The 19,708-nt window shown below is 51.2% G+C and overlaps 1 protein-coding gene across 2 annotated transcripts in view; it reads left to right on the top strand.

Moving 5' to 3' along the window:
- ADRA1B (adrenoceptor alpha 1B) overlaps positions 1 to 17,950 on the top strand; it is an 82,516-nt gene extending 64,566 nt beyond the window's left edge. For both annotated transcript variants that reach the window (XM_045827944.1, XM_045827952.1), the window contains one exon: positions 16,857 to 17,950. In XM_045827944.1, the coding sequence (XP_045683900.1) occupies positions 16,857 to 17,458 (602 nt within the window). In that variant the 3' untranslated portion in view covers positions 17,459 to 17,950. The remainder of the gene's footprint in view (positions 1 to 16,856) is intronic.
- Positions 17,951 to 19,708: the final 1,758 nt, after the last annotated feature.

The following is a 19,708-nucleotide window of genomic DNA, read 5'->3' as shown; positions in this document are numbered from 1 at the left end:
GTTAATTTTTAAAGCTCTTTATTAAAATAAAAGCATGCGTGGAGAGACTCTCTGCAGGCGATAAAAAGAAATGGAATGAAGAGCAAGCCTGCAAGACAGAGACTGCCCAACGGTAATCAGATACTTTGTTAATGGAGCTCTCCGGCCTCCCAAGGAAAACAGACTTCAGCTTTGCCTCGCCCTGAGCTCTCCTGGCCAGGGCCGAAACTTCTCCGCAGGACTATTTCCTCCGAGTTCCAGGCTAAACGAGCCCCAGACCCGCAGGTCCTTAACTCGCTGCTCCAGCCTGATTAAAAGTTGTGGGTTGGATGACTTCCTGTCTGCATCACCTCCCACTAGCCAGGTCCATCTAGGTAACGCCCGGAAGGTCTTTGATGCTCCCTGTGGCCTGTCCTCGGCCTAGACGACTGAAGACATTGCATGTGACCTACTTAGGGGGTCCGGGGAAAGGAGAGATTTGGTTTTGCATTTGATTTTCCCCCAATGTCTTTCAACCTTTTCTTCCCCAGGAAAGAAAGAAAAAGATAAAATGCAAAGGAACACAATGGAACACTTTCTCATTTTGTAGGTAAAAATCTGTGATGGTGTTCTTCCAATCAGGGTGTTATTATACCTGGGTGACTGACCGAGTTCCACAATGGGCTCTCATTCTCCCTCCCTCTCCCCCTCTCCCCCCTCCCCCCACCCCCGCCACCCGCCGCGTCTCTCTGACTCTCTCCCGCTCCCCAATTTTATTTTTCTGGGTTCCCTCTTTTAAATCAGTAGCTCTTTGTCCTTCTGTGAGGTTCTTCACCCAAGCCTTGCCTCTTTGTTTACAGTGACATCTTACAGAGATCCCTTTTACCTTTGTGCGCTTCTTAAAGCAGGCAGGTCCTGTTCCCTCTGAACCTTTCAAGCCAGTTTTTTGATTTTTTTAACAAGGCACTTCTAAAGATACCAATTTATTCCAATGCCCCAGGAACAAATGGCCCCATTTGTTACAGCGAGAGCCTTGGCAGTCTGCTCTGTCGCTAGCCCCCGTCTCCTGGCCCGGGGTCTCGCTCCCGTGTCTTCGTTTCTCAGTTTCTCACCTGCCCAGCTGGGATGCGCTGTCCTGCGGGCCGCTCGTTCTTCTCGACGCAAATGCCATCTGCCCCGGGAGCAGTGGTCCAAGGAGCACAAGGTCTCTGTCCGTCAGTCAGTAATTACACGACACTCGGAGAAGGGCCAGGACTTAGCCAAAGACACTTCCGAAGAACACTGGGAAACCTGGTCTCGCAGCGTGCCAGATTACAGCGTGGTCACAGAGCCCTGATAAGAGATGATCGTTCGCTGGAGATAAATGAGTCAGAGGCCTCTGGTTGGGAGGAGATTAACGGAGCCTTGCCTGTGGCACCCAGGGGGCACGGCCGCTGTGGTGCGACGTGCCGGGCACCGCGCCTCACACCCACTGCCTCCTGCAGCCTTTACAGCGGCCCGGGGTGGGAGGCAGGCCTGTGATCAGTCTGATTTCACCGATGCGGAAACTGCAGTGTAGAGATTGAGAAGTTTATAAAGATCACACAGCCAGCTATCTGGGAGGTACCTAGGATGCGCTGGGCACTCTTTCAGGCACTCTTGATACAAAAGTGAATGAGACAGGCAACGCCTCCAGCTGTGTAAAGCTTCCGGTCTTAGGGTGGTGGGGCAAGGAACAAATAGTGACGGTGTGCACAGATGACACAATGCCAAGTCACTCTGAGTGCTGCCGTGGAGAGGAACTGAAACGAGGTGGTGTGCTAGGGAGGGGCAGGTGGTGCAGGTCACGAAAAAGCCCATGACCATGGAGGGGAAAAGGTTCCCTAAGACCACAGGCTGCAGCCTGCGTGAGCAGGAGGAGCCGGCCGTGCAGGGATCTGGGGTAAAAGCACTGCAGGGAGGGAAACGGTGAATGCAGGGGGCCCTGACGTGGGTTGTGCTGGGCATGGTCGAGCAGGGAAAATGGCAGCCAGAGCGCTGGAGTGGGGAGAAGTGACGGATGACGTCAGACGGAGAGACCGTGTGGACGCCTTGTACAGCCCTGCAGGTCCGGATCCAGGGCAGAGGTTTCAGTAAGTGCGATAGAAAGTCACTGGAGAGCTTTGGAAAGGGAAATGATATAATCAGATTTACGTTTTTTAGAGAAGACCTCTGTGGATACCAGAAAGGAGTGTAGAGTCAGGGAGGCCGGTGGGAGGCTGGAGCGGGGTCCAGGAGGGAGGCGACGGTGGCCCGGGGCTGCGCTCGGTCCTTCCATCTGAAGGTTCAGAGCCTCAGGCCACAGCGGCATCTAGGGTTCAGGGAGAGCTCTCTGCCTTCCGGAATAAGTTGATATGACAGCTCTTTAGGTCGTGTCCTATCATAATGGACATGTGCAAAGTGTGTGCCACTTACTTTATTTAAACTGTGTATTAAAACGTGACATCCATACAGAAAAGTGCACCGATCATAAGGACAGGGCCCGATCTGTTTTCACAGAGGGAACACGTCGCTGTGAGCGGCGGCCAGAACCAGAGAGGAAAGATGAGAAAAGGTTGCCCCCACCCCGGCAGCTCCGCTCACGCCTCCTTCGGGCCAGCCTCTGGCTTCCAAGTGTGTTTTGCCAGAATGATATTCTGCTAATCATTTTGCTCAGCCTTACTTAGCCGTGACCCCTTTTTCTAAGCTGAAAGTCACGTGCCCTCTGCAATCAGAGATTCTCTCATACCACCAGCCAAGAAGATCTGAGCTTTGCATTCCGTGATGCGAATAATGAAAACAACAGGCCTTTGCATTCGAGATTATAGATCGTAGAAGAATATTGAATGTGCTCTTTTCAAACTTGACGTAAATTCTCAACCCCAGGTCTGTTATATCCCCACTTAAGAATCACATGGTACAAATTCTGGGGAGACTACAAATTGCCTTTGTCTGGAAGAACAGTCTGGAAATCCAGTGGCACGGACAGGAGTGGGATCCGTGAGTTTATAATGCAGGGTGATGGCATGATTTCGGGGCCTTGTTCAGCAGGCAAGATGCTGGTGGAGAACCAATATTTACTGAGCACGTATTATGTCCCTGGCCCTGAGCTAGGTGTTTTGGTATGTAATCTCAGTGAACCTTTACAACCCTTGAATGGCGGTAGCATTCCCTGCATTATGTAAATAAGAAACTCAAGGCTCAGAAAGGTGAAGTCATCGGCCCAAGTTCTCAGGGCTCCTGAGTGACCAGAGCTGAGCTCGGCCCCTTCCCCTGCTCCTTTCCGTCAATGAAAGCAGCCTCTCTCGTGCTTTTCTTCCTCCGACCGAGACAGAGTGAATTGGAAATGTCGGTCTCAACATTTGGGTGCTGCAATAAGCCCCATTTCTCCTCATGGTTTCTCTTCTACCTTCTTTTTTAATATAGTAATCCTATGGATAATCTTGTGCCACTCGATTTCCAGACTGTTCTTCCAGACAAAGCTGAAAACATTCCAGACATTAGCAGAAAAGCTGTTCATCAATGAAATAGGGCACCTGGCTGTAACTTTGCTTCTTTCCAGAAAGCAAGGGCCCTGAAGGCCCGGTGAAGTGTAATGCTTTGCTATAAACCCAGGAAAGAAATGAATGAGCACAGTCTGTATCGCCCAGCCCAGAGCCTGGCCGCATGAGGGGCACGGGAGCCTCATTGCCTCACCACGTTATCCGTTACTGAGAAAAGAGCCCAGCAATCAGCAAAGCAACCCAGTTTGACCATGTTAGCGTCTCTGGGGGAGCGAGTCATGTTCCCCTGTGTTCTGGAAGCTCTTCCAAGCTCAAGCTGTCCCTGGGTTTTTTGGCTTTGCATCATGAGGGGAGTTGATTTGATCAATTACATTGCTGCTGTCTAATTAGTAAGCAGGGCCACGCTCGCCCATCGGTTTCACGGAGATTAAGCTTGGGATCCTGACTGCAGACGAAGTTTTGTACCTGCAAGTCACTGTACCTTTCATCCTCAACCCATTCCAGGTTCCCCAGAGTTCATGGTCACAGGACTGTAGCCCAGGGCTGGAGGCAGGTTTTCAAGGGCCAGGTATCCGGGCCTCTGGGGCCCTCCCGCAGCTCAACTCAGAGGGTTCACAGGAAGCGCCTCGGGGTAAAGCCCTGCTTTCTGGCCCCTGCCAGGGGCCACACCCTCCGCTAGGCGCTTCCCCCTGCACCCTTTCATTTGAGTTTCCCTGTATCTCCAGAGGGAAACAAGGCACAGCTTTCATTTTAGACATAAAGAAAGGAGCCTTCACAGAAGTGATTACTCAGAGCCACAGTGTTTCTCAACTCAGATTAGTCATCCTTTTTTTTTTAAATCCTCACCCAAGGAAATGTTTATTGATGTTAGAGATAGAGGAAGAGAGAGAGTGAGAAACACCCATCGGTTGCCTCCCATTTGTGCCCCAACCGGGGGATCAAACCCGAAACCTAGACATGTGCGCTGACCTGGGATCAAGCCTGCAACCTTTCTTGATGTACGGGATGACACTCCAACTACATGAGCCACCCAGCCAGGGCTCATCATCCTTTTTTTAAAAAATAACTTTTATGCCCTGGCTGGCGTAGCTCAGTGGATTGAGCACGGGCTGCGAACCAGAGTGTCGCAGGTTCAATTCCCAGTCAGAGCACATGCCTGGGTTGTGGGCCATGACCCCCAGCAACCGCACATTGATGTTTCTCTCTCTCTCTTTCTCCCTCCCTTCCCTCTCTAAAAATAAATAAATAAAATCTTAAAAAAAATAACTTTTATTAGGTTAGGTTTGTCTTATTACCATAAGTTATATGTATTCCTTGAAGAAAATTTAGAAGATACAGAAAATCAAAAACAAGATAATAAAAAGCCATCCTCAAACATAACTGCTGAAATAGTTAATGCACATTTATTCAGCCATTTTTCTATGGGATGATATCGCGTATACTATTTTATAACCTCCTCGTTGTCTTTTGATATATTATGAACATTTTTCCCAACCATATTAACTAATTTAATCTTTAATGGTTGAGTTGTATGGACCATTCAACCAATCACTTATGTTGGATATTTGGAGTCACTTCCAATTTTTAGTTATGATAAGTCATGTGGCAACAAAACCCTTGTATCTATATTGTAACCAACATTCATTTAGTTTGTATTGTCTCAGGCAGTGTACTAAGTGTTTTCCATGTATTATTTAGTTTAACCCTCCCCAGAATCCTGTGGATAAGTAATATTACCTCCACCTTAAAGACGCGGAGACTGGGGCCTGGAGCAGTTAAGTAACTTGCCCGCAGTGACATAAATAATGACAACAAAGCCAGCAGCCTTGCCCATTCAGATAAACCCTTAGAATTGTAATTTCAGGGTAACGAACTGTCTGATATCATAAGGTCTCTGAGTCATATTACTTCGGGAAGTGCCCCAGTTTAGACTGCCACACTCCAGGTGCAGCTGCCCGTTCACTTACATTGTCACCGACACGAGGAACCCCTCGTTTTCTTTGGCTCGTTAGAGAAGCGAAGCCCAGATTCTCTCGGCCTGCGCGCACGCGTCGGAGCATGCGTGCCACCCAGCTCCTGGCTGAAACACCGCCGTCCTTTCAGTGAGTGCTGCCTGTCCTTTCTGGCCCATGGGCCCCTTTGGGACTCTGATGGAAGCTAGGAAGCAGCTACACAGAAAATGCACACGTGCACATCACAGGACCCTTTAGTTTTCAGGGGTTCACAGACACTGTTAAGTGCTCCTGTGCTTGCCAGAGGATTGAACGCCACTAGCACTGAACCTAAAGCTAAAAACACAGTAAAGTGCTGGTTTGACCAGATTGGTTAAAAAAAAAAAAAAAACAATCCTGCAGCGCAAGGAACCCGCTCAGAAGAGGCTGGAGTAAAACGCCCAGGCACTATATTGGTGCATTAGCCATGCGAGGAGGAGGTACCAAGGTCGAGCCTCTGGCCTTGGGTCGTGCTGTCCTCTACCAACCAGCAAGACCTCAGAGCAGATGGACCCGCCTCCATGTGTGCACTTGACCGGCCACCAAAGAACAAGTCTGAGATCCTCCTGCCAAGCGCACTTCCTCAACACTCGGGTGCTTTTTATTATCTCCCCTTGTACCCTGCTCCTTCGTGATTTGTGAAGCCTCGTCCCAGATCAGTCACCACCCCCACCAACCCTCCCCCACTCCTGTCACAGGCCCTGGATTAGGACAGTGGGGGAGGGAGTGTGAGATCCACAGTCTCGCCCGCCTGTCCGTCTGCTGTGAATTGCTGCTTTGCCAGGCAGGTCTTTCTGGGAGTCCTTCTTGGCGTGAGCACATGCTCCCGAGAGTGATGCGGCCGTTTTTCATGACGATCCATCGAGGCTCAGTGTCATTTTCAGGATGGGGTGGGGGAGATGGGACATCCAGTCCCGGCCTGCAAGGAAGGAGGTGGACAGAGGAATTAGCACACTTGAGTGAATTGCCCTTTGGGGCGCCCAGTGGAGCATGCAGCTCCATCTGGATGGACAGGCCGGGACAGCCAGGGCCCCGGGAGACACACACACAGGATGCAGGCAGCTCCTCTGGCTGGAACCGGTGCTGTCCTGGCCTTGCCACCCATCCGGGGCCACCTTTCAAGTCTCGTTTTGCATATGGCTACCACGTCCTTTTCGGGACCATGGGAAGAGTGGTGATGGGGTAGGGGCTGTCTTGTCCTTGTATTGCCTGGCTTGAATCTATCTTTTAATCTCCGTTTTTCTCCACCCTATAAAACTGACCCTGTGCCTCCTCCTCTCGCTTTTGTTCTCGGTGTTGCCAGTCTGCCACTGATGGAAGAAGTTCTGAGCTAAACATCCTTCTCCCCGCACCTTCTCGTGTGCCCAGGACTTACTTTCACAAAGCCAGGAGAGGGCAGGAGGATGACTTTCCAGTTCTACATAATTACTGTTCCTCCCGGACTTGGCTGGGCAGATGAGCCATCTGAAAACTATTTTCACACCCCAGCCCAGCTCTTCTTTCCCCCTGCACCCTGCACTCCCCTGTGGAATTTGCTCCACTTTTTAAAACATTCTTTGAGTCCTTGGTTTCTCAGTGGCCCACCTCACAAGGCCAAAGCAGTAGAAGGCAAGAAGGAACTCATGGGTTCCAATGACACTCTGCTACTTAGTAGCTCTGTGACTCTGAGCAAAGTGCTTCTCCCCCACCCCACTCCTCCACTCCAAATCACTTCTCTTCCGAGCCTCAATTTCAGTGTCTGTAAAATGGGGACACTGACTGTGTCACCCACATAGAATTGTTTTGGGTACTGAATGAGATCGTGCGTGTTGGGGGTCAGGCACCTCACTTGCCACCTATAAGTTCTTCAATAGATGGTGAATGCTATTGTCATTGTCGTCATCGTTGTTGTCAAATTCAGATCACTGCCGTCTTCCAGATTTTCTTTGAAAACCCCATGAAGCTGGAAGCCACATCGAACTGCTGTGAGCCGGCGTGCACACTCCACGCTCCCCGTGGCCAGGCCTCCCCTCCCACGGGCTAGAGAAGCGGCCCGCTCTCTGAAGCACTGGTGCCCCATGGCCCCGCAAGTGTGGGGGGTGCCATTCGCTGCCTGTCCAGCTTCTGTCTCCTCGAAATGTGTGCAGATGGAATCATCTTTGCAGCAAAGTCCTCAGAAAGTAGCAAAGCCAAATAACACCTCCTTCCTCAGCTCTCTGCCACATGCATCGCTCCTTCCCTCCGTAGAACCTGCACACCCTGGTTTTCTTCTAGGCAGCTGCACCCCAGCCGTTCCAGGGGAACAACAGATCGTCAGCCTGCAGGAGTCGCCCTTGGGGTGGTGCAAACACCCATGGCTCTGGGGTCAGGCCAGGAATTGAGCCCTGACTCCAGCACTATGTAATCTTGAAGCAATTTCCTTAATTGCTCCAAGCCATAGTTTTTTCATCCATAAAATGGGCATAATAATTATATTCACTCAATAGGTTTAAAGTAATCACTGAACTCTTGCTTGCCCAGGCAAGGTTGATCTTCTGGGTTAAATGCTCAGCCAGCTGCAGCACCTAGGAGATGCCAGTAAAGTCGCTGTGATGTGGAGCACAGCTTGACCTGCCACAGCCAGCAGGACTCTAAAAACGTGCATTAGAGTGAGAATGGAGCCTTTGTTTGCATGGAACGAGGTGGAGAAAAGTGCATTTTCTGAAAATCTAGATTTTCTTTGGGAAAATATCTGAATTAGAGCTGCTGGTGGAATGTGAAACCTGTCTCTCCCCACCACGATCCCGTCCTCTCCTCCCTGCTGCCCTCAACAGGCTGATGCCAAAGCTACTGGAGAGAGAACAGAGATGCTCACCTTTAAAAAAAAAATAAGAATTTGGGACTTTGGAGCAACCTGGGAGGAGAGGAGCTGAGATGGGAGAGGGCAAGGAGGGGTCATTGCCGGAAGGTGCTAGAAGCAGAGCAGGCTGCCAAGGGACTGAGGCCCAAGAAAGAGACAGGAATGAAGTGGGTCCCCTGCCCCACTCTGGAGCCTCCTCCGAGGGGTTTGGACACCCAGGGGTTATGGACAAGGGACACTCGAGGTAGTCTCAGCCAGCTTTCAAAGGGCGGGAAGCAGCCCCCCGCCCCCGCCGAAGTGCGAGCTACCCACATACGAACAGCACAGGCAGTAACATGGCACATCCTCCCGCGGCTGCAGCAAGCCCGGCCAGCTGTCTGTCCCACGTGCCATCTCCCAGTCAAGTGCAGAATTGTCCTCCAGGCGCTTCCACCTGGAAGGTCTCCTGGTGGGCAAGGAGCCTCCGAACTGTGACAAAGGGCAGAAATCTCAGGGTCATTGTACGGCATGCCTGTGGACCTGGACTGGGAAGCAGGAGAAGAAAGTCCCACTTTGCAAAAATCTGGAGAGTGGCATGGATGCGGCAGCAAAGACCAGCTGCTTCGTCACTCGGTGCTGAAGACACCAGCCATGTGCCTGGCTCTCTGGGCTCCAGACAGCAGGACAGGGCTCTGGTGAGAAGAGGAGACACCTTCGAGAGAGCCAGCTGGCATCTCTCACTCTGTGGTCGAGAAACTCTGAGGGCTGCAGGTGACAAGGACGGCACGGCCCCCAGGTGTGGCCCCCTCAGATAGGAGTATGTCCCAGACTGGGCCAGACGAGTGGAAAGAAGACACAGAGCTGTCCAGGGGTCCCGGGCCAGCCTGGATCCGGCCAACCAGTGTGGATGTGGGAAGCGTTTTGATTACCACCCACCAAAGGACACACAGAGGGCCGAGCCAGGGCAGTCAGTGGGCCGCTGTGGGAGAAGGCGTGACAGGCACGCACAGAGCCTAACAGCCTGAGGGGCCCAATCTCAGCGGATTCCCCGAGGCCATTAATTGTTCCTGTTCTCCGGTGACTTTCATCCAAAGACACCGGGCCTCTCAGCCAGCCAACCAGCGGGTTCATCTGCTGCCTCAGAAGGAAGGATCAAGTGACCCATGGATGTGTGTTCCAGGTCTGGGCTCAGCGACACTCTGGCTGCACGTTTATTTCTGTCTTCCTTCTAATTTCCGTTCCACCTCTACAGCAGGGTGAACACAAAGCTTGCAGTCTGAGAAGAAGGGGGCGCTAGTGACTAAATGCACCTTGTTTCATATGTGAGGAGGGTGGGCACCCAAAGGTGGTGATCTGGCCTGAAGGTTGACCAGCTGCCAGCCTGTGAGCCTCACGCACTGGCTCTTTTGTCCCTGTTTCCACCTCTCTCTCTCTCCCTCTCCACCCAATCTCTCCCTCTCTCTCTTCCCCTCATCTCTCTCCCCCCATCTCTCTCCCTCTCTCCCTCTCCCTCTCCCTCTCTCTACCCCATCTCTCTCTCTCCCTCTCTCTCTCTCACATTACAAAGGCAATGATTGTTCAGTGCACAAAGCACTTGAAATACAAAGTAAAAATCTTGCCATAGAGCCATCCTCCAGAGATAACCACTGCAAATAGTTTGATGATTTTTGCCTATGAACAAATGAACACACATACACACACAGCATGTTTTTTATAAAAATCATATTATACCAGGCATACTTTCCTGAAATTTGCTTTTTTCCTACTTAATTCTGCCATGAACATTGTTCCACGTGCAACAGCTTACCATTTTAACAGGTGTATGGTGTTTCATTTCATGACTGCTGCATGGCGTATTTCATAGTTTGTCTCTCCATACTTCACGTTGGGATTTAGGTTATTTTCCCATTTGGGGGGAACATCGCCGCAACTCCTCATGTTTTCATCTTTGCTCCCTTTCACGGGTAACACCGCAGGATAAACTGCTGGATGCGGAGCACTCAGATCAAAAGCTGTGCGTGTTTTTATTTCATTAGATAACACCACTTTTCTACCCCAGATTTATACCCCTACCCAGGACCTGTGAAAATACCTGTTTTCCCACACCTTCGTCAAATTGAGCACAAGCAAAAAATTTTTTTGGCCATTTCCCCCATTGTTCCTTTACACTCTGGGCCCCCTGACGTCCCGCACTTCCAGGAGCACATGGAGCTCTTTCGTGCGTAGAGAACTTTGCACATTCCGATCCTCTGCCTGGGATGCCCTTCCCTGCAGCCTCTCCGCCTGGTCGGCTCCTGCCCACCTCTTCAGACCCAGAAAGGTCTTTCCCGAGCAGAGCTAGGACCGCCCTGCCCCGCCCACTTTACTCTGGTTATGACTCTTTTCCCATTAAGTAAACATTTACACTACCTTCTAATTCCACTATCTGAGTATTCTCAATTTCATTTTTCTATCTCAAGCAATTTTTTAAATATCTTCCAAAGTAATAGACCTGTAATATTTTGCCACTCTTTAATTTGCATTATTTATTTTCTAATTTTATTGTTTTTATTCATTCTTGGCTGTACATTGTACTTACTAGCTTATCCATGTGATTTGCTTTGTTTTCTATCGAGTTGTTTTTTTCTCTTCTTGATTTGAAACAGAACTTCGTGTGTTTGAAATACTATTCCTTTTACCGTTGTTTGAATTACAGATGTTTCTCTCAATCCTTCTTTTAACTTTGTTTTTGAAGTTTGGGACATTATAGAAACGTCCAGGCAAACCTAGCAGTGCTTTTCTTTACAGACCCTGCACTTCTGTTATGCTTAGTTAAAAATTATAAAAATATTGACTTACACCTTCTGATGTTTTGATGATCTTTACACTCAAAATCTTGGATCCATCTGGATTTATTTTGATGTAAGAAGAAATAAAATAGCACTCCAGCTTTATTTTTTTTTCTAAGTGGCTAGCCTGTTGCCCCCACCCTACTTACAGAATAATCTCTTCTTCACCACAGCTGTTGGTGCGGCATGTAAAATCTCATGGGTGTACAGTTCTCTCTACAAACTGTATCCTTTCATTGCCTTAGCTGCCCGTCCTTGCACCTCCTGCTCTAGTAGTTCTCTCTCGCTCGCCGTGATTTTGCGATAGGCTCTCAGATCCACACAGATGAGCCGACCCATTTTCTCAGTCCCACCCCCGCCACTCTCCATGTGTATTCTAATTGGCCTGGCTGTTTTTTCATGGTTATTTTTTCATATCTCATATTCTCCATATCTTTAACTTTGGATCGTTTAGGTTGCCCCCTACAAAACAACACCACCACCTCCTGTTGGTATTTTAATGAGATTGTCTTCAATTTCCCAATTCACTTGGGGAGAACTGAAGTTATCTTGGATAGAGACTTCCTGTACCAAAGCAAGCTATTTCTCCCCTTCATGCATATCTTCCTTTATGCCCTTTTGGAAAGCTTTATAGCTTCCTTCGCATAGATCCCACCAGTGCTCAATTTCTGAAAGTGGTCTGCAGGGAATTGCTGTTTTCAGTGAAGTCAAAGCGTGGAACACACTCACTTTGGCATCCAAGATGGACCCTTATCTGCTGCAGACACCACTCCACCCCATCTGCTGTCAACTCTGGGCTAAGCCAGGAGGTAGCTTTCCTCCCACAAGATGGAATGGGTCAGTCGATCAATGGGTAGTTGATGGCACGGCCACGTGCTCAGACCCGTGCTAGAAAAATAGGACACAGACCCCATGGTCAAGGAGCTTTGACACTGCCTGCCTAAAGAGCCAAACATCACATCCTTTAGCAATAACCTTCCATGTTAACCATTGTGCTATGGACTCTGTTTTAATGGTGAATAAAGGAGAAGAGCCTGGAGCAGTCAAAAAGGTTTCAGGAAGGAGACGGGAACTGAACTGGGCATTGGCCTGTGTTACCATGTAAATAAATAAAGAAGAGGAAGACAACGGAGTACAAGGAGGGGGTCACTCCACAACCACTGAGGCAGCACCTACTGTGAACCCAATACATGAAAAGGGGGTTATGTGCTCAACAAACCTTTTCACACATTCACTGTAAGCCAAGCTCTGTGTTGGGCACTAAAGAAACCAAGACAAGTAAGATCTTGGCCTCAAAGAGCTTGAAACAAGGGAAACAGACTCTAAAATTTAAAGTCAGTCCAATAGCTGTTACGATAGAAATCTGTGGAGAGAATAGCAGACACCCTTAATCTGGTGACCGCACACCTGGTGGGTGCCCGAGGCTGGGATTCAGCAAGTCTGTGAGACCCTGAAATTAGATGATGCTAAATGATTTGCATAATCAGTATTGTTAGGTTAAGAACAATTGAGGCAGAGTGATTCAAAATTCTTGGTCTCTAGATACTTGTATTTTAAAAGCCAGAGAAAATACATGTAAAGACACTATTACAAATAGCAAGTAAACAGTTCCAGCCTGCCCTCAGCCCACAGGTGTTCCAAGAGTTTAGCGGCAATCTTATCTGTTGTGGAAACTGCCCAGGTGGCAACCAGGTGGATTTGGGTTTGAATCCCAGCTCTACCATTTAGCAGCTGTGTGACAATTCTGTACATTCAGAGACTCGATTTCCACATTCATAAACAGCGAATTGAGAATTACAGAACCCATCCCTCCCTCCTAACTATTATGAGAATAAAATTAGGTACGGTGTGAGGGTCACTTGGATCTTGGCAGGTTCACGGCCAAACCATTCCTTCCTCCTGTTCTCACACTTCAGAGGAAGTCGTGCCTCGTGGGCTGTGGTTATGAGAAGAAGGCATCCGAGCCAGACCTGGAAAGGGTGGAGAGGAGGAGGGGAAAGGAGAGGGCTCATCACACCAGTGGACAGCACGAATAAAGGGAAAGGAGCCAGAAGAGTCCACTGACGTTGCAAAGAATCAGACCATCGCAGCCAAGTGGAGCAGGTTTTCAATTCCAGCCTAAGCAGGTTGACTTTGCTCCTACAAACTCTAGGAGCTGCTGACGTGTTTGGGGCGAGGAAGTCAGTCCCACGGTGAGGTGGCGCTCAGCCCAGCCTCTGCTCGTCCATGAATCCCAAGACACCCAGAAAAACAATTTTTAAAGTAAAATTGAAATGTGGGCTAAGGCCATGCTTCCCACCCTGGGATCTTGTTGAAAAGCAGATTCTGACTCACTGGATCTCCGAGATTCTGCGTTTCTAAGAAACACTGGCCCGTATCCGCGCTGCCTCTGCAGGAACCTCACTTTGAGCACCAGGGGCTAGCACACTTCAGCTTTATTATTATTCTTCACCATTATTATCATGTAACACATATTGGCTGAGTACCTGTCATGTGTCAGGCACTGTGCTCAGTCCTGGGGGGAGAGAGACAAACCAGACATGAATTCTGCTTTCTAGAAGCTTACATCCTAATCAGGGGACATGATACATAGCCTGAGGCCACTGGAACTCGAGGTAGAAAGTGATAAATGCCACATTTGCAGTTCAGTCAAAGTGCTGTGACAATTCAGCAAAAAGAGAGATTGTTCCCAGTTGAGGAAGAAATGGCCTGGTACTTAAGGAAATAAATAGAAGCTTCTTTTTCTTCAATCGAGCGATGAGTAAGATCAGACCTGAGAGCCGAATTTTAATCCTAGCTCTCCCACTACTAGACACGTGACCTTGTTAATCTGTTAAACCTCAGTTTGCTCATCTGTGGGCTGAGGCTCAACAGAGCAGGGCTGCTGGAAGGGTCATGTAATCGCAGTTTTAGGCACAGCGCCTGATAACTGGTTCCCAGTTCATTATAAATGGCGGCTCTGCTGATTATTACTGTGTTCAGCATTTGCTTTAAAACTTGACGTGAATCTGTTGGCCCCAAGGATACTGTATTTGTTGGACAACTTTATGATCTCATTCCAGGGTTCAGTGGCAAATGAAAACAGAAAAACCTTGAAGGGACTTTCCAAATCCAAGGAAAGCTCCCTTACAAAGCTGGTACTGAAAGACTCAGCAACTATTTTACATTTTTTGCATTTTTATTGAGCCAAACTGGGGAGACATGGCTCGGCTGTGGGTACAGCAGCTCACTTTCCATTCCTCGGAAGTGCAGTAGTCCTGGCCTCCAGCAGACCCGAGCAGGTTGGAGCAATCGATCACCAAGGAGTGCTGTAGACTGGAGTGTGGAATGGCGCCCCCTAGAGCAGGGCACAGTCATGCCAGGCTGCCTTGGGAGCAGTGACTGTTAGAGGAGTAACTGGAAAAAGATGGCTAAGCATTTAGCCCAGCGGCTGGCACGGAGTCAGCTTGTTCAACAGTAGTTACTGTTCCACAGACATGCCCCAGGGTTTGGAAGAGCGGAAGTTCACACAGACCTTGTGTTCACTATCCAGATTTGTCGAACAGCACCTTAAGGATACTCACTGGGACTCTGTCCAGCCAAGAAATGCTTCTCCCTGTGCGGATCCTGCTCAGCTTTAGCTTTTGATCCTTGAACTTCACAATCCCTTTAAATCGCCTTAAAGCAGGCAAGGCCCTAGTGATGGGGTGGGCTCACCGCACCATCTGCTTGTGGTTTTATCCATCCCCCTCAAACTTCACCTCCTCCTCTTCCCACCCAGGTGTCCAGCTTCCACCCTTCCAAGCCCTTTCAGAAGCGTTGTCTCATTTGATCTGCTTTAAAAAGCCTCAGTAAGAGGCCAAGGGAGGCCTCCGAATGGAGCCGGGGAGCCTCCAGCAAGTGCTTTCCCAGGGTTGTGCCTGCTACTCAAGTTCAGAACAGATCTGAGTGGTGTGCAGACAGCTTGCAACGGCAGCTGGACAGGGCACGAGTCTGTGAATCGCATATTCAGTCCATCTGTGGGTCACTGAGCAAATGTTTGTTTAGCCCCGACCACGTGCCGGGGGCTGGACTCTCCAGCGAGGGCGTTATCCCACGTTCACTTCCGTTTCAGTCCTGCGGTTCCTCGGAGATAATGCCTCCCCGTGCAGGGCCAGCAAGCCTTCAACGCCCTCCAACCCGGCGAATCTCCCTTTGTGAAAACGAGGGCAGACCTCAGACCCACCGCTGTCTGGATTGATCTTATTTTTCTCTACCAGGACATTCTATTTATAGCAAATAATGCAGGTTTTAAAATAGTGATAAAAAGCTTCCTCATTTTTTTTTTAAGTTTAGATACCAAAAGGGAGCTGACTTAAGGCAGTCAAAGCAGGGTAAAACTAGGTGGTCCGGGTGGTAGAGTGACTGAGGCTTAGGAGGCCAGAGACTGAGATGGGTGAGGCTTAACCGATCAAGGGTTGCAGACTCCTGCATGCCCGTGGCGACAGCTGTGGCTTCTCCCCCAGAGAAATGCACAAACACCGAATACAATTTCAGCTGGTTCAAGAACCACCGGGACCCATGCTTGGGCCGGTATTAGAAAGAGCAGTGACGTGAGAGTCCTGGCGCTTGGTCAGCACGAATCGCATCCCCTTCCTCGTCTTTGCAGCAGCGATGCTGGCAGTAACAGCAGCGTGGGCAGTAGCAATAGTGGTTGTAGTTGAAGCAGTCAGGTAGCTGCACTTGAGGGCTCTCAACCTGCCAGGTACTTACCGAGCCTAAGTTCATTTGCCCATGCAAAAGAGAACTGCCACCATCACTATTTTCCAGGAAACTGAGGTTTGCCAGCTCAGGGAGCTTCTCCAGGGCCACACCTACCCGTGACGTCTGAACAGGACCTTAACCACTAGCCACCAATGCCTCAATAAGTGTTTGTGGGACCAAATGAATGACAACTTGAATGGATTCTAGTGGTCCTTCTGCCATTCGCCAGCTGAGTGACCTTGAGCAAATCGCTTATCCTCACTGAGCTCCCATTAAGGAAGGAGGTTTCCCAGCCCTGGCAAGCCATGATTCTAAGACACCGGGCAAGGAGCACTGAACCACTTCATAAGCATGAGAAGGGGAGCCAGGCTCAGGGGCATGCACAGGGAGTTTGTGGCCATGCCACAGAGCCCAGCACAGCCCTGACAGAGCAGAAAGCAGGCTTCCAGGACCTCGCATTTCCTGTTGATATTTGCTCCCCTCTCCTGGGCACTTCCTTGGCCCCCAAAGGTCTGTTTGGATGCCCAGAGAAAAGGACCCTGCCACCGACCCTCTTTCATGCCAAAGAGGCTCAGGACCTTCCTTAATTAACTAGGCTTCTTGGCTCCCACCAGGGCAGGCCAGTGCGGCAAAGGGGGCCCCTATTTCCAGTAGCTACTGTGCTGCTCTGGAGAGAAGCAAGGGAAGGCGGGCGGGCGCGGGGGGGGCGGGGGGGGGCGCTCGAAATACGCAAGGAATTCCAGGTCCCTGGTGGTCCAGTCCCTGACCCACACTGCCCCTGTGTGGTAGGTCTAGAGAAATCTAGAAATACCGGAGTTTAGATGCTGTTTAGGTACAGCAGGAAAGCTTCCTTGTACTAAGGGGAAGTTACGGAGGTTGGCCCTAAATGTGAATGTAGGATTCGTTTATTCTGAGACAGAAAGGCGAGCATCCCAGGCAAAGGAGCCTGGCAGCATCCTTTGCGTGAGCAACGTTCAGGTAGAGCACGCAGAGGAGAGGGCCTGACTACTCACGAACTCCTGTCTTTCTGCCCCCGCCCGCCCCCTCCCTCCCCCTGCAGGCTCCTTCTTCTCCACCCTGAAGCCCCCGGACGCCGTGTTCAAGGTGGTGTTCTGGCTGGGCTACTTCAACAGCTGCCTCAACCCCATCATCTACCCGTGCTCCAGCAAGGAGTTCAAGCGCGCCTTCCTGCGCATCCTCGGGTGCCAGTGCCGCGCCCGCCGCCGTCGCCGCCGGCGTCGTCGCCTGGGCAACTGCGCCTACACCTACAGGCCGTGGACGCGCGGCGGCTCGCTGGAGCGCTCGCAGTCGCGCAAGGACTCGCTGGACGATAGCGGCAGCTGCCTGAGCGGCAGCCAGCGGACCCTGCCCTCGGCCTCGCCGAGCCCCGGCTACCTGGGCCGCGGCGCCCAGCCGCCCGTCGAGCTGTGCGCCTTCCCCGAGTGGAAGGCGCCCGGCGCCCTCCTGAGCCTGCCGGAGCCCTCCAGCCGCTGCGGGCGTCACGACTCGGGCCCGCTCTTCACCTTCAAGCTCCTGGCGGAGCCCGAGAGCCCCGGGACCGACGGCGGCTCCAGCAGCGGGGGCTGCGAGGCCGAGCCCGATGTGGCCAACGGGCAGCCCGGCTTCAAAACCAACATGCCCCTGGCGCCAGGGCCGTTGTAGGGCCCGGAGCGCCGCCTCCTTTCCCTGGGGGGAAAATCGCCGTGGGGGCAGGGGAAGGGAGGGGCGTGTCGGCGCCTGGCAGACCCGGGACCCGGGGCAAACGGGGGCGGGGGGCGAGGAGAGGGGCAGCTGCTTTTCTGGCAGGGGCATGGGTGCCAGGTACAGCGCGGAAAGCTGAGCCGAGCATGCCGAGAGCCTGGGGCCCCGACACGGGCCGGGATTACGCTTCCCCCCCTCCCGCCCGTGTATATATCAACGCGTCCCTCCGTACATGTATTTAACCGTGGGTACACGTGCGTGTGTCTGTGCGGTGTACGTGTGGTCTGCATGTGTGCGTGTGTGGGGCAGAGCGAGTGCGCGCCCAGGAGGCAGCGGGGGCCTCGTTCGTCTAGTGACTTCGTACCTCTCAAGCCCCTCTGTCCTGCAGGGAGCCCTGGCACTTGGGCGGGGTTGGGAACCAAGTGGGACATTAAAGTTAATTTCTTCTGTGTGGCCATGAGTAGTTTCTGGTCCGCTGGCAGGCAGTGTCTGGTGTTTCCTTCCCCTTCGGCTTCTTCCCCCTCCCTCCCGCTGCCCTGTGGGAGGCCCCCCAGTTGTGGGGGCCCCCCCTGGGATCTATTCCTGCCCCCCAGCGCTGCACAAATCTGACCCTGTGGCTGCCAGTGACCCCTTCCTTGGACTTGACCCATAAACCCTGCTTGCCTGCTTTTGGCTCAGCAGTATTCTAAGTCTTTCTGCTATGGGCGGCACTGGGCAATGTCTGGCCTGGCCCTGACCTCTAGGGCCCTCTAGGCCCTAGGCCCCTAGGGCCTAGGGCCCCTCTAGGGCTCCCTGGCCGGGACCCTAGTTATGCCTGTCATCTAAAGGATGGGCCCCAGGCAGAGGAATGGGTGGGTTCCCTTCCCGCCTCCCCCGGCCCCAGGCCAAACACTCCACTGTTTGCCTGTGCCCACAGAACCTGGAAAAGAAATCAGACTGCAGAGTTTTCTGGATAAGACACGGACCCATGTGGCCACACAACACACGTGGGCACAAGAACCCTCCTAAGCTCTTCTGACTGGCCAGCCTGCCTGGGAAGAAAACTCTGAGGAGAGGCACACAGAGGTGGGTCCTACCTTGGAGAAGGGAACCTCAGCTCCGGTGTCAGGCCTGCTACCTGTACCGTCCGACCTCAGGAAGGCACATCCCCGCCCTAGGGCTCGGGGTCCCATCTGTGTGACGATGGGGTTGATTCCAAGGTCTTTGCTACCTCTGGAAGCCTCCGGTTTGCCCAAGCAATAACCGACAGGGAACAAAACTGGGAACATTCTTTTCGTCTGCAATTCAAAAACTGCACAAGAGGGACATTGCCGCCTCAGTCCCTCTTCTCCCTGCTCTCTTTTTTCTAAGTTAAGCCTCATAATTTTTCAGCTGGCAAGAGCCTTTTCCAATAACGTTAACACATGGATCGTTTATTCTATCACGAGCGAAACAGAAAATGCTTTAAGGGAGTAGAGGCAGTTGTTCATGCCGGTGACAAATGTAAGGGGTATCAGGCATGGCTGGGTCTAGGGGCTAGAACAAGACTGTCAGCATACTCATGGGCGCTTCTCTTTTGCCCAGCTCCCATTTCTAGCTCTGATCTTTATTTGTTGCCCTTGTTTTCCTTTCTTCAAACAGCTTTCTCATATCATTCTTACAACTCAACCACCACCCCCCACCCAAAAAGAGGTTTCCTCCCACTTCTGCCAGAAAAAGTCCTGAGAAGCTAGAGGTGTTGTATCGCAGTCCTCTTTAAGACTGATGGAAGCTATAGAAATACTTTCAGAAAAATCCACACACTAAAGCATTTTACAGCATTTCCGTACGATTTCAGGTGACTCACCCCTGTTTAAGATCTGATTATCTAAGACTGATAGCCCAGGTCCACAGGTTATTTAAGCTCAACTGGATTTTCAGGCTTATCTAGGCCAAGCCTCTGGTCTGCACAGAGGGGGAGACTGAGGCGGATAACTGGGCCACATCACAATCAACTGGACCCAGGGCTGCCGCCTCCCTGCCGGTCCCTTTTACAGTCCCTTGCACTACCACCTTGGGATAGAGTACATCATCCAACGGAGAGCAGGTCTCTTCTTGCCCCTGTAGAGAAAAGGTCCCAGGGAAGAGGAGCCTGAGTCCAACTCCCAGGGAAAAAGAACAGTTTGGCATAGTCGTCTGAAAATATTTTGTTAGCAGCACAAATCTTTCAAACCCAGCCTACACAGAATCCTG

Source organism: Phyllostomus hastatus, unplaced genomic scaffold (assembly GCF_019186645.2).
Source record: "Phyllostomus hastatus isolate PE091 unplaced genomic scaffold, TTU_PhHast_1.1 phas_contig_150, whole genome shotgun sequence".
NCBI lineage: Eukaryota > Metazoa > Chordata > Mammalia > Chiroptera > Phyllostomidae > Phyllostomus > Phyllostomus hastatus.
The sequence above is the reverse complement of the archived record's forward strand: the minus strand, read 5'-3'. Positions and strand labels throughout refer to the sequence as shown.